We start from the raw sequence: 13,969 nt of genomic DNA, 5'->3' as shown, positions 1-13,969 counted from the left end.
CCATTGTGTACTCTATCGGCTAGCTGTTCAAAAACTTCTAGGTTTTTTAAGTAAAATCTAAATTTCTCTATTCAACGACCAATCCATTCGCTGGACAAATAAGCGTGCAATCGCACTAGTGTGATATCAGCTTGGAAAATTCTAGCGTGATAATAAACGTTTGAGGATATTTTTTGCTGATTTGCTTCGTTCCTGTCGATGTCATCTACTTGTCGTAATAGGTGCGGGTAATTAAACAAGGCACAGTTGTCAATTAAACACGATTAACACATGTCCGTATATGCGAGAAACGAAACATGATAGAATAGTTGAGAAAAATGTGGAGAAATCATTGGGGCATTTACAATGTACTGTGTGTTTTAATACCTATTGTTTACGGACACGACTTTCGGCACTTCGACGATACGGTTATATTTAAAATAAACTGGCCTGGGAAGAGTGACACGGAGTTATTAGTAAGTGTGCACTGAGCAATTAAACTTGACTCGACTCTGCGTGTGATGTATTTCTCGTTATTGGATAGAAAAATAACGTTCTATTTCTGTTTTTATTGCAGGAACCTCATCCGAATGTGGAACCATATTTTATAACTACAGCCAATAATGAACGATATAAATGCATAATTCCTGATGCAACGGAACAGGAACATGAGTACAGTGAAACGTATAGCGGACCAAATCCAGTCCAGCTTTTGCAGCCAATATTTGCTCAAAATAGTTGCTCCTATAGGGTACATGTTTATAGAAACTAATCGATCCCTTATCAATCTCTTTTTATTAACAAATTTAGCATTATTGTGTGTTACATAACTTTTTATCCCAAAATTGATTCAATTTTTGCAGCTAGAGTCATACTGGACTTATGAATTGTGCCATGGCAGATATGTACGGCAATATCATGAAGACAGGGAAGGGAAGAAAATTAAAATGCAGGAATATTATCTTGGTACCTTGGACAAAGCGCAAAAGATGAAACTTTCTACTTATTATGATGAGCAAGCAAAGAATCCCAGTAGAAAGTTAAATATACCAATTAAGAAGATCGATGGAATCAATATGCCATATGTTGAAATTGAGATGACTGATGGTACAATGTGCGATTTGAATAACAAGCCGAGAATTATCAGGGTATTATATGTCTGTTATAAGCATGGTAAACACGATGTGTATTCGCTGAAGGAAACAATGACTTGTGAATATGAAGCGATAGTACTTTCGCCGGTACTGTGCGCTCATCCAGATTATAAACCGTCAGACACTGGAGAAAATGAGATCACATGTCAGCCTGTCGGTAATGCGCCAAAGAAACCCAAGTCGCTCATGGCGATGGAACAAGAGAGTTTAAAAATGCGACATCAGCAAGCAAGGGTAAATCAAAGATGCGAAGAGCACTTGATGCTCCCTGAATTTTTTAATGATTTTATCAATATCTATTATCTGTATTGTCTTATATTCCATATCTTATTAAGCATTTCCTTGATTCTCTGTAACTTTTGAAGTGTACGTACTTTTTATTACGTGTGTTAGTAGTTCGTGATTTTCTTTTCTTTTATTAATTTTTGCCTGCGATAGAAATATTTTTAGTACGTAGCATAAGTATCTTGCATATTAGAGTGTTTCGACGTTTTTATATATTCTGAGAACTCTACGAAAGACTGCTTTTAATATTATTTCTATCTTTCAGATAACTAACACATTTGGAACTTAATTAAAGTTTGAATAATTTTGAGGAATAACCTATGCAATAGCATTCTCCTTAACATTTTTAGTTTTAGACACTAAACATATAATTTCTTTTTTCTCGTTCCAGTTTGTTCACTATTTACTCTCTTAATTATTTGTTGCACAGGATGACAAGCAGCAGAAAGTGTATGCAATCATCCATGTAGATAAGGAAGGCCAGGTCAGAATATTTTGCATATATAGGAATACGGGATTAACGTTTGTTGATCATTATGTAGCATCATTAGCTTGTGCAAATGGTATTTTCCATTCTGTCCCTTCTTTATCTACATTCTTCAACATTTTTTTTTCCACCAATGTTAAATTTCAATTTTTTATCATTCGTGAAGTTGTCATTATCATAAAATGCATAATTCCATATCCTTACATTACATACATTATAGAGTTATATATGTCCTTATCATTCTTCTCACAAAGTAACGAGCATTGATATTGTGATAACAATATACAATCATTTTGTGAATGTGTTTGGATGATTCGTTATGTCATTATATGCTACAATTTGCATATTAATTGTATGTATGCACAATATAATAATCTTTTTTTTTTTTTTTAAATCAAGTAAGAAATGGTGCTTCTACATATGTTAATTGTTCATTACAAAGAATCTATTTTAATTGAATTGAATTGATTACAGGATGGGGAGCAGAGAGTTAGGGTCGAGATACATCCGCTGGATGTTTCGGATAAACATAACAATGCCGATGAACCTGTTAACTTGATAGTTGATCAGAGTATTAGTCCTGCCCAAGTTAGTCCTGTTCAAAATTTTCTCAGTGGAAAGAATTGTCTGCACGGGGCAAGTATTCGCAGTCATTATTTATTTAATTTTTATCAAGCGTTTCTTAACGGTGTTTTTTATGCATTATTAGGGCAATGGCTGGTGGAAGTACGAGTTCTGCTATGGACGCTCTGTCGTTCAATATCATGTAGAAAGAGATGGCACGAAGACGATTGTCAATCTTGGTAGATTTGACAAACAGAAACACTTGGAGTGGATCGCCGCGCATCCACACAAGAAACCCAAACCGCCAGAATTGAGGAAGCATCTTTCGCACTTTTACAGTGACGGAAGTAGCTGTGATAAGACTGGAATTGCTAGGCAGACTGAAGTACGCGTTATTATTACAAATTTGAAAACGGCATGTTATTGCCTTTTCATTTTCATAATTTTGTCGATTGCGATGAGGAAGTAAATTCTCTTAAAAATCTTATTTTTCTAAATAAGGATGAAAAATCATGTAGATTTTTATCGCAAGTAATTTTTAAAATGATTTATCTGAATTAATAAGTTTTGTATTTTTTTCTCAACTAAAATATTTTTTTTAATGAATATTATACTAATTTGTTGAGTAATTTTATTCGTACGCTTTCTTCATCATTTATCTTTGTTTCAGGTGAAACTAAAATGCGTGGAGAATCATACGATAGCAAGTCCGTCTAGTGTGTCGTTATTTTTATTGGAACCAAAAACTTGTGAATATGTTCTGGGAGTTGAATCACCGGTGATCTGTGATATCTTACAGTACGCCGACGAATATGGACTTCTAAGTGAAAAGTTTGAAGCACATTTCAAACTGAAAGCTGCGTCGTTACATGTGGAGCAAGATAATTTCGACGAACGGATAGCTAACGGAGACGATTAGAACAATTAACTTATTTTTACGATGCCGATGAGAAATCATCAAAGACATTATTGTTGGGCGTCGTAATTATAAAAGTCTTCAGTATATATTTCAGTGTAAAATTACATTCTATAAAATATTAATAAGTGTGATCGAAATTAAAATTAGATGACACATTTGCGTTTGATAGCATTGTAAAAAGACTTGCATTCCATAAAAACCGTCTAACAATATAAATGGTTTCCGCGCCATAGATATTTTCTCTTATCACGTCAAAATGAGTGCATATCAAAAAGTTCTTAAACGTGCAATGGAGTTTTAAAATATGCCGCGATATGTGAGCCGCAATTTTTAATAAATGTTTCGATTTGTTTTTTTAGGCTAAATCAGGGGCGATAATTAATAGCGGGTGAAGGCGCGACATTTCCAGAGACATTAAAAATTTGAGGCGTCGAACGTTTGTAATTCTAGATCACCTCAAAGAACATTAATCGCTATCCGACATTCAGGCCGATGCCGACGCGAAACTGTTGCTTCTTGTGATTCAAAAAGCCGCTTATGATTAACGACGCCTCGGGAATCGGGTGCAGCTTCTTCTCGAACACCGCGCCCACGCTGGTCTCCGAATTGACGAATCCACGGCAGACGAAGTCCGCGTACGGTATGTCGACCCGGTACACGATTGCGCCCACGGATTCATGGATTCGCGTATTGGTCTCGATCTCGACGCCGAGCTGCAGCTGCTCGCTCGCCTTCCGGTGGTAGCAGACGTGTATGCCCGCCTCGCCGAACGTGGCGGACAGCGTGGTGGGACCAGTGCTGTGCCGGAACGCGGCGCACATCACCGTCTGCTGACCGCCTGGTATCGGGGAGCCGCGCAGACACGCGATCTCCGCGCCGAGGGTGAGCCTCGGCGTGACGGCCTGCAGATAATGCAGCACCAGCGTGCCGTGGCCCCTAAAGAAGTCCGGATTCGCCAGGGTCAACGCGAGCGTGCTGTCGTCCGAGCGGTACTCCAAACCGGAACTGAACGCCCTGTACTTCTTGTCGACGATCTGCGTCGCGAGCTTGAATCTGTATCTACAACCGAGCGTGTGCACGAAGCTGGCGTTCATGTTGCCGCCCGGCGTGATCTCGCCCGAGATCACCGGATACTTTTCCGACAATCCCACCATCTTGGTGCCGACGTAATTCACGCCGAACTTGAGGCCGTACGGCGTCACGGAGCTCAGCGTCATTTTATACGTCACATTGAAGTGCTTGCTCAGAGTCTTTCGCAGCAGCAAGTAGGCGCCCTCGAAGTTTTGCGGATAGAGCTCCTTCGTTTTCGCGTGAAGGTCCTCGAAGCTGCTGGGATTCCCGGGTTTCCTGTCCACCTTCTCGAAGCAGGGAACACACGGCGGACCGTCCGTACCGACGGGGGTCACGAAAAGTTCGTCGCGTTTGCTGATAAGCGCCTGCACGATGCCCATAATGACGGGGATATCGGCTTTCAACGAGCGGCCGATGTATCTTAATTAGCAGCTCTATCAATCTACGTGTTCGATACGCGTCGACCTTCATTCTGTATTTTTTTTTTTAAAGATATATTGCTGACCTTAACTCTTTTTTTTGAGGTGATGTATTATTACGGTTTAAAAAAATGTTCACGATCTATATAAATAATAAATTAATAATAGTAATTTAATAAGAAATCTTGTTTTTTTTCAAATCTCAAAAAATGTGATTTTCAGATATAAAATTACAAACTTCACAAGAAGATCAAAGCTGTGTGAGCTTTTGATTTTATTTGAGGAAGTACGGAAACTGAAGCAACTGAAGTATGGAAAAAGTCTGAAGAACTTTTCTATGGATGCGAGAGAAGATTACCGAACTCTCAGGCGATACTGTTATCATGTAGAATGCGCTATACATGCGTGCATGCAATATGAAATTCGTCAAATGCAGCGGAAGAAAAATACTTTACAAGAAATTACTGACAGAAACTTATTAGTAATAAATCTTCATGTGAATCGCAGGTGCAATTGTATTAATTATTTTCAACATAACATTGTAGAAGAAACGGTTAATAGTTAACAGGAATGCTAAACTTTTGATCTCTTGTGATTCCATCTGCAAAAAAAAAAGAATTTATTAAGATTTTTCTCAGGGAAGAAATTCAATTGATTCGATCCAGTTTTATCTCTTCATCGTATAGATTCGTTAATTCTGACGTTTTCATAATTCGCTTGTATTTTTGTTACATTACAAAACGCTTCCGTTTTCCGTAGAAATGTAACGTTAGAAAGTAATTTGTAAGCATGCACATAAATTCACTGCAAAATGACGTAAATGTTTCTTTTTGCGGAAAAATTTTTATTTTAAATTTTCTCTTCACCTATTGTTCACTTAAAAAAAATGCATAATAGCAATTTACGATTAATTAGCGAATGCAATAGTGCAGCAGCAGTAGATACAGCAATAATAACAATAGTATTATTTATAATTATATTTATCATTAACATACTTCGATAGAATTATACATATCATTAATTATAATCGCCATGGTCATGATTATCTTCACTTATATACACGTGCATACGTATATATGCGTAGACCCATGAAAGCACACCCGACAGTGTTTTGCGGGTGTTCCACCATCGTATATACAGAATAGTCCCAAAAGTCGTGCACACCTCTCAGACTACAGATTCCTCGAACAGATTCAAAAAGTTTCCTCGGTAAAAATTTAACTCGACGTCGTCCTTTACATCTCATTGCACCTCGCGTATCAAATATCTTGCGCTTCTAAAACAACTCGCAACTCGCTCAAAACCCTTTAAATGCTAATCGTTCAACGATTAAAAGCTATTCTACAATTATCAGGCTAATTAGCAGCGTTCGGCGTCCAGTATCTATAATCTAGAAAATGTGCGCAATTTTCGGGACACCCTGCATATGTATATATTTCACGCGCTAAATTTTTTTTTTTTTTCTTTCTATTTCGTAAGAATATTATATACACAGGGTTGCCCAGAAATAGCGGATATCAGTAATTGAGTTCGATTGCTTCTTAGTGAAAATTTCATGCAAGCCCGAAGCTTGGAACAGATTTAGCAGTTCAAGTGTGTGGAGTCGGAGATTTTCGTGGGAGATTCGCACAGGGGAAAATTTAGTGCGAAATCGCGCGTTCAGCGTCAATCCGTCCACTGATGGCCGTGTGATCCTCGTTAACCGAACGTAATTCCAAAGGATTAGGGATCGTATGTTTATAATTGGTACAACTTGCGAAGTTAATCTATAATCTGGAGATCAATCTAAGATCACAATCGCAACTTGGATGGCAATTACCGGTACCGCGATGCATAATACTATCGTGCTATACTACTGCGGAAAGTATGCTTACCTTGCTTTCTCTCTCTCTCTCTCTCTTTTCCTTTTTTTTTCGAGGAAATCGAATCTTAAGACATTTAACACATCTTAATGGGCGCACAATTATTTTTACTACAAAAATCTGAGATACAGCATGTAAATATTCCTCGTGTCTGCATGAACTATGTAAAAGCTCGCTTCTTTCATCAAAATAAATATCACACGCCATTAGGATTAATTACTGCTCTAATAAGGACTATATAGATAGAATTAAAATATTACAAGCGCATACTTATTGATATGGCTATCAGGATATAAAGATTCATCTTTTATAACGTTAAATTGTCCTAAGTGGGTTATATATGTTGTCTTATTTACAAAATATAGTCTGCGTAGAATTATTCGATAGACCATACAATTGACGATTAATTCACCGCGCATCGGGATCTCATTGTTTTCCGTTACAGTAAAAAATCTTAAAAAACGACGTGCATCGCGGTACGAGAAGAGGAATCTCACTTCAGAAGAGAAGAATCCGGGACTTCGCAAAAGCGCTTGAAAATTTCAAAAGTATTTTTCCGTAGAAAGTGTTACAGATAACACATCCAGCAACAGGTAATTTTTTTTTTTCTAAGTCACATTTGCAACGAATTTTCTTTTTCTTCTTTCTAAATCGAGATGGCCATATAAACATCCCTAGAAACGGTGTAACATAATTATTTATATGAACAAAATAATATATCTATTATTAATATATATATATATATATATATGCACAAGTCGAAATTTCTGTAATATAATTTTATATTTTCAATATAACAATTGTGGACTTTGAATAAAAAAGAATGGTTTTAGGAGGCTCACACCATGCATCCGCCTGCATTTCAAACTTGTTAAAATGGCTTACACCAGACACACTACAAAGTATCTTAATAACTTTATTGTAACTTTATCTTAATTTTTTTTTCTTCTATTTCATACGAATCATCTTTGACAGCAAATATTCAGTTCTAAGAATAATAAGCTATGTACTAGGGCTCCTCTGTAAATGCAATTGTACTTAACAAATTATGAGCAAATTGTTTTATTTATAATTCGCTAACAGTACCGCTAACTGTGTTCCCGACCCATATATTATCCTCTCTGGTGCAACAACGACTCCTGTATATCGTCTGAAAACCTTGTTGTATATTGTTTCGATAAAAATAGATCAACAGTAAATCAAGACCGTGATAAAAAGGAAAAAAAAAAAGACAGTTTATATGTTTTGCCATACCCGATAAGAGAGCATTATAATACTTAAAAACGAGAATGCGAATCCTTGACTTAAGAAATAACATAGAGATAGAGGACCTATATATGACAAGTCAAGTCCAGCGGGAGTACATAATTCAAAATTGCGATATCTCAGGACAGGAAGTCAGTTCCCTCCCCCCCTCCCCTCCCACATACGGTTTACAAAAACAATTATATGTATACACGCATGTCGATATGAGTTTGTACACATTTGTTTACGTATGAATTAAACGTGTTAACTTTTTTGCTGTGCACTAACGACGATTTTCAACAAAATTATTTCGAGAATATTAAAGACATTTTTTTATATGGACAGAGAAGGATTTTTTTGCATGTGTACAATAATACGTTGAGAGTAAAGAAAAAGTACTCGTGACTTCCCGCACACATAAAGCTCATCGCAATATATTCCCCACGTCCTTTACGCGCGGATGACGTGAATGTACAATCTGACCTGTGCATATTTATTAGTCATCCCAGATATTACCACCGTGCCAAGACCTAGCAAGCGCATGAATCACCTCTGCCGTTGCTTCTTTGGTCGTTGGTCAATTTGATTTGATCCGGGAATTCATTGTAAAGTTCGACCTGTAACGTTCGACATTCACGAAATGTAGAGATTAGATTCGAATGCATTAAAATCAAGATACCTTTTTGTTGCGCCTAATGTACTTACTTCACTTTCTTGAGCTAAAGCATTCTTAGCTATCGTTTGGAAAGCTTGCTCGACATTGATAGCCTCTTTTGCACTAGTTTCGAAGTATGGAATATTATTCTTTGATTGACACCACTGTTGTGCTCTCTTGCTCGACACCTAGAATATAAAACGCAGGAAGAATACGTGTACAATAAAAGAATTAGATTATTAAGGGTTAGATTATAAATTTTGTGTCAAAATTTGGCGAGTTTATTCTATATTATATATAAAATATTAAATTATTTTAAAAATCTTATTTATGAAATATAATGATTGATTTTACTCACTGCTCTTGACTCGAGATCTACTTTATTTCCGAGCACGACAAACGGAAAGTTGTCTGGATCTCGAGGCGAAGCTTGAATTAGAAATTCATCTCTCCATGAATCTAAAGATTTGAAGCTAGTCGGAGCGGATACATCAAATACGAGCACGCAACAGTCTGCACCTCTGTAAAAAGCCACTCCTAAGGACTGAAACCTTTCTTGTCCAGCGGTATCCCAGATCTGAGGTAGAAGAAAAAGTTTCTTTAGAAAAACAATATTAAGAATAGGATAACATTATTAAATCAAACCTGAACATTACCTGCATAGTAACTATTCTGTCCTCTACCATCACTTCCTTGGTCAAGAAATCTGCTCCTATCGTTGCTTTATATTGATTACTAAACTTCTTGTTGACATACTGATTCATCAAAGATGTTTTACCGACTCCAGAATCTCCAAGGATTATAACCTTCAGCAGTACTTTCTTGCGGGATGCCATTTTTTACTGTAAAGAATCAAACAATGTTAAAGATTAATTATTGCTAATAAATATTTGGAATTAGAACAGAAACTGTTACGATACAATTTAAATAGATACATATGACTAATTCAAATACGGAATAACATCCTTATTATCATATCAAATTATGAAACAATAGATTATTCTAATCTCAACTTTTAAATGATTCATAATCACTCATTTATAAAATAATTCAGAAGAAAGGAAAAAATATATAAAAATAAAAATTATTATTAAAAATTTATACCATCATCTTTAAGATTTTTGTTTGTGTAAGAAATAAAATATAATTCATATATATATATGAAAGTTTAAGTATATACATATTAAAATATATTTTTTAATAAGTAGATAATTAATTATTTTTATGTGTATATAACAGATCTTTTAAAAATTGGACACATTTTTATATTTATGACTTTTTTAACAAGTTAAGAAACGACTTTTTTTGTTAAAAATTTAATTCAAATATAATTTTTCGAACAACTCTAAGTATCTTTGCAAGCAATTGTGAATTTTTATTCTTTATAATCTATTTGATGTTAATTAATGATGTTTTTAAGATTAATTTGCTACAATTTAATATAATTTAATAATGTTACAAGACTAATAATTTAAGTATCACTTTGACATTAAAATAGCTGAAAGGTTTTTAAATCTAGTTTTTTCAGATACAATTCCAAACAATATCTAATTTTAATATTTTGTTACATCCTGCATTATCATATAGATATCATGTATATTTTAACAACAGCTTTTCTAATTTTGTCATTTACACAATTCTATAATAATAAAGAATAAGCATTAAATCCTTTTAGATTGCAAATATTAAGAAAAATCAGCTTTTGTTGTTGCATTCTGCCCATATCTTCCTGTGTATATACATAATATATTATATGTATATACCAAAACAATAAAGCAGTAACTATGCCAGCATCAAGAATTCGAGGCTGAGTGTCTTGAAGAAATGATTGATCATATGAATCATCTAACGACGTTGATGTAGAAAGCGAATCTCCGGATAACAATGACGTATGTACAACGCACTCGTGAAAAAAAAAGCGAAGGAATGACTTTCTTTTGAAGGCTGTTTGAGCGTGACTTTTTGGCGGTCACCGTTAAACCACACTTCTGGAAATTCCGCGATGTCCGCCTTGATATTATCACAATGTAACGCGAATAACCACGAGAAGGCGGGACAACGCGAGCGAGATACGTAGCACCGCAAGCAGAATCCGTTCAACTGCGCGATGCTCCGAAACCTGTCACACGCGAGCCAACTATTCGATTCGATTCAGCACGTTGATCACGCAACGATTGCTACGCAAAATGCATCGTACGCACGTACGTGCGACGCGCGTCGTTCGGTGGCGCGACGAAAACGTCAAACACTGCGTGCGTTACCTGGAACTCGGTAGAAAATACGGAGTGAAAAGCCACAGCTCCAACACTTTACACAAAGAAAATGGCGTGTTATGAAATCACGAGTATGACAACGATGTCGTCACCTGTTCTTCGCCTCCCTTATCGACCGAGTGCAATCGAGTGCATTACTCGCGCACTGTACTCACATAAGGTCGATGTTAGTCTATCGATACTCGAACAACAGCATAAATCGTATCGCATCAACGTCAATCAGCCTCACGAGCAAATCTAGAAGTACGTAAATATAAAAGAAATTAAAAACAAGGCTAAGTCGCGGAAAAAATGTTTCCTTTTCACATCAATCACGCAGTAACATGCGACTTTACGCAAGCCACGGAGATGTGATTGCACTGTGACAGAACGTACTGACGTTGCGACTAGATGGCAATAGCTGTCTGTCAGCTAAACTGCAATTGTTCAATTAACAATGCACGTTGCACCTAGATGTCGTCTACTATACTATAAAAAAATATAAACGTAATTTCCTACAAGGATGTCTAGACCGCACAGTTATTTGGATTTAGCAAACCAACAGATCTGAGTTCATATACTGCAGTCAATATATACACATACATTCATACATATACAAGTAAATAAAAATAAAAAAAATATTTTTTTAATGCGAATAAAGTAGAAAAAAAACTTTACAAGAAAAAATGTATTTTATTGGCAAAATAAGCTCGTTTCCAACGTTATTTTTTTTTATTAATAAACAAACTAAATTTTAATTCTCGATATTTAGAGAAGAAAGTACGATTCTTGAAATTAGATTAGTAGCTTGCTACCGATTGATACTTTTAATAATTTATTAGTTATACTTTCAATAAAATAAGAAATAATTCCAATAAAATGTGTAACTTGTTTAAGTTAAACATTTTTTAAGCAATTCAACAATGTCAAAAATGATCATAAAGCTTGCCCATTTCACAAACCATTCACTTCTCACTTGATATTTAATTAGCAGCTTTTGTGACAATTTTTATAAACGTTAAAACGTTTTTAAACGTTAATAATCTTCTAAAAACTCTAAAATAGTTTTGATTTCTTTTAGCATTTAAAATCAATAGAATCAATTAATATGCACGCGCAACAAAAAATGCATGGTCGATCGATTTAAGATAAAAAAATCCACGCTTTGTATTAATTTAACGGCCAAATTTCTGCTTTATTAAAAAAATTTTTTAAACATTAAGTATTTTCTAGAAACATGAAAAAGAACAGCATAAATCGTATCGCATCAATGTTAATAGTTTTCGATTTTTTTCAATACTTATAGCAGAAATCAATCAATATGCACAGCAAAAATTACACAGTCGGAATATCTGCGTTTAGAAAGACATTTTTTATTTAATTTGCCACTTATTCCTAACTAAACTTTTGTAATTGTTTAAACGTTAAATATTTTTTAAAAGAGTTAAAAAAAAATGTGTGACAATTAACAGAATAGTTTGACTACTTTGATATTGCTAAAAACTAAAATGCTATAAAATTAAAATGTACGAAAAGAATTATACGACCGGCCCAAAAAACATAAACAAATGATTTTTAACATTTAATTAATAATTCACTTTCAATTCAATTCAATTAATTTAATTTAATTATCTACAAACTTCAAACAAAATGTACGAAATGTTTTAGAATTATTTGAGTATTTTAATATTGCCAAAATAAGTCGAGAAGCAAGAAAAGATCAAGGCATACAACAACAATTTGTTCAAAATTGCACTAAATTAGCGAAGTAGTATTCGCATTGGTTTGCCAATTTTTAGAACAAAAAATATCTTTACCACGATGTCATTATATTTATAAACCAAAACTGGATATTTCTCTATCACATTTTTTTAATGATTTTGTAAATAAATTATTGAAATGCGTTTAATGAATATAAGCATAATATAATAAAATAAAACACAATTTTGTTATACGATTATTTTGATGTATGTATACGTATTATAAAAATAAAAATTATTATCACATGCCATAAGTATATCCAAGTTTATACTCATTATCAGTCTCAAATTATATTTAAATTATTATATACGCATCATTCAAATATGTGTCATTTCTATGAGCAAAACTCATGTGACGGAAACTAAATTAACATGCAAACAATTACAACATTATGTGAGTGGACATAAATTTTTAAATATGCAATAAATAAAAATAATAAAATAACACAATTTTTTATATGTTTGTAATACTTTAAAAAAGATTTATACATTATTTATATTACACATAATCTAACATTCTATTCATAATATGTTTAATTTTATTAACATTTTATTAAATTTTTTTACTATTATTCCTATTATTCTAATTTTTATTTTCATTTTTTAAATATAAATAACTATACATTTGTAAACAAACTTAAGATTAAAAATTATTGTACTTTAAAATGTTTTAATCCATACAAATATATATTAAAAATTAATAATTAAAAAAATATCTTAGTAAACATACAAAAAACGAATTTATTAATTTATCCAATAAAACTAATAAGTAATTTAAATATGCTTGTATTATAAATTAAAAATATAAAAAATTAATAACTAATGTAACCAATTATAACACAAAATTTTGTATGTTATTAAATTGTTTTCAATCTGTTACAGCATGCGTTATATCAAATACGTCTATTTTCAGAGTTAAGCCATTATTCTCGTCTACTTTTATTTGAATCGTTAAAATCAAGAGAATGCCGTTATCGCCGATTGTGATTTTACTTGAACGTCGTTACCATCACTTCCATTGTTAAACTCTGGATAAACCTATATAAATGTTTTTAAATATTTAATAAAAAGAAATTGTGCGACACTTGCTTTGCTCATTACATGTATAACGCGTAAATTGAACGCGATACGAAAAAAGTACAAAATTATTTATATATAATGATATTAACAATACTATCAATAAAATTTACAGCCGTCTGTTTCCTTCAGTTAGGTTGACTTCCTGATGGTCCAGCTATGTCGTACGTTCTCTGTTTAATTGTCAGTCTGTTCGGATGTCGATCTTCAATGTGACGATTGAAATACTGTAACGGAACA

The 13,969-nt window shown here is 33.9% G+C and overlaps 3 protein-coding genes across 10 annotated transcripts; 1 reads left to right on the top strand and 2 right to left on the bottom strand.

The window, feature by feature from the left end:
• The first annotated feature begins 123 nt into the window (after positions 1 to 123).
• LOC105671554 (endoplasmic reticulum lectin 1) lies at positions 124 to 6,389 on the top strand. 2 transcript variants are annotated; one of them, XM_012365818.2, is made up of 7 exons: positions 125 to 455; positions 557 to 730; positions 843 to 1,367; positions 1,849 to 1,902; positions 2,380 to 2,541; positions 2,615 to 2,854; positions 3,140 to 6,389. In XM_012365818.2, the coding sequence occupies exons 1-7, from the start codon at positions 318 to 320 to the stop codon at positions 3,386 to 3,388; spliced, it is 1,542 nt and encodes a 513-aa protein (XP_012221241.1). In that variant the 5' UTR covers positions 125 to 317; the 3' UTR covers positions 3,389 to 6,389. The 2 variants fall into 2 exon arrangements, with proteins under 2 accessions (XP_012221242.1, XP_012221241.1); XM_012365819.2 differs by lacking the exon at positions 1,849 to 1,902 and having other exon boundaries at positions 124 to 455.
• Positions 3,211 to 4,839, bottom strand: LOC105671555 (mitochondrial import receptor subunit TOM40 homolog 2-like). Its single transcript, XM_012365820.2, has one exon. It carries the CDS (start codon positions 4,837 to 4,839, stop codon positions 3,862 to 3,864), a length of 978 nt encoding a protein of 325 aa, XP_012221243.1. The 3' UTR covers positions 3,211 to 3,861.
• Positions 5,340 to 11,213, bottom strand: Rab7 (RAS oncogene family member Rab7). Of its 7 annotated transcripts, none has more exons than XM_067351693.1 (6): positions 10,902 to 11,056; positions 9,297 to 9,482; positions 8,999 to 9,217; positions 8,691 to 8,828; positions 8,469 to 8,602; positions 5,340 to 5,479 (listed from the first exon to the last, which is right to left on the bottom strand). In XM_067351693.1, exons 2-5 carry the CDS (start codon positions 9,474 to 9,476, stop codon positions 8,516 to 8,518), a joined length of 624 nt encoding a protein of 207 aa, XP_067207794.1. In that variant the 5' UTR covers positions 9,477 to 9,482; positions 10,902 to 11,056; the 3' UTR covers positions 5,340 to 5,479; positions 8,469 to 8,515. The 7 variants fall into 7 exon arrangements, with proteins under 7 accessions (XP_067207794.1, XP_067207793.1, XP_012221245.1 ...); XM_067351692.1 differs by lacking the exon at positions 5,340 to 5,479 and adding an exon at positions 5,841 to 7,414; XM_012365822.2 differs by lacking the exon at positions 5,340 to 5,479 and adding an exon at positions 5,841 to 7,414 and having other exon boundaries at positions 8,502 to 8,602.
• Positions 11,214 to 13,969: the final 2,756 nt, after the last annotated feature.

Source organism: Linepithema humile, chromosome 3 (assembly GCF_040581485.1).
Source record: "Linepithema humile isolate Giens D197 chromosome 3, Lhum_UNIL_v1.0, whole genome shotgun sequence".
Classification (NCBI taxonomy): domain Eukaryota; kingdom Metazoa; phylum Arthropoda; class Insecta; order Hymenoptera; family Formicidae; genus Linepithema; species Linepithema humile.
This window is presented reverse-complemented; position numbering and strand designations above follow the sequence as displayed.

Bases quoted from the DNA above. Each gene is read 5' to 3' on its own strand.
- LOC105671554 (XM_012365818.2), top strand. From the start codon at position 318: ATGTGGAGAAATCATTGGGGCATTTACAATGTACTGTGTGTTTTAATA. The intron at 731-842 runs GTACATGTTTAT...CAATTTTTGCAG, and splicing joins AAAATAGTTGCTCCTATAGG to CTAGAGTCATACTGGACTTA. The intron at 2,855-3,139 runs GTACGCGTTATT...TCTTTGTTTCAG, and splicing joins GAATTGCTAGGCAGACTGAA to GTGAAACTAAAATGCGTGGA.
- LOC105671555 (XM_012365820.2), bottom strand. From the start codon at position 4,839: ATGGGCATCGTGCAGGCGCTTATCAGCAAACGCGACGAACTTTTCGTG.
- Rab7 (XM_012365824.2), bottom strand. From the start codon at position 9,476: ATGGCATCCCGCAAGAAAGTACTGCTGAAGGTTATAATCCTTGGAGAT. The intron at 8,829-8,998 runs GTGAGTAAAATC...TTTATATTCTAG, and splicing joins TAGATCTCGAGTCAAGAGCA to GTGTCGAGCAAGAGAGCACA. The intron at 8,603-8,690 runs GTAAGTACATTA...CGAACGTTACAG, and splicing joins CTTTAGCTCAAGAAAGTGAA to GTCGAACTTTACAATGAATT.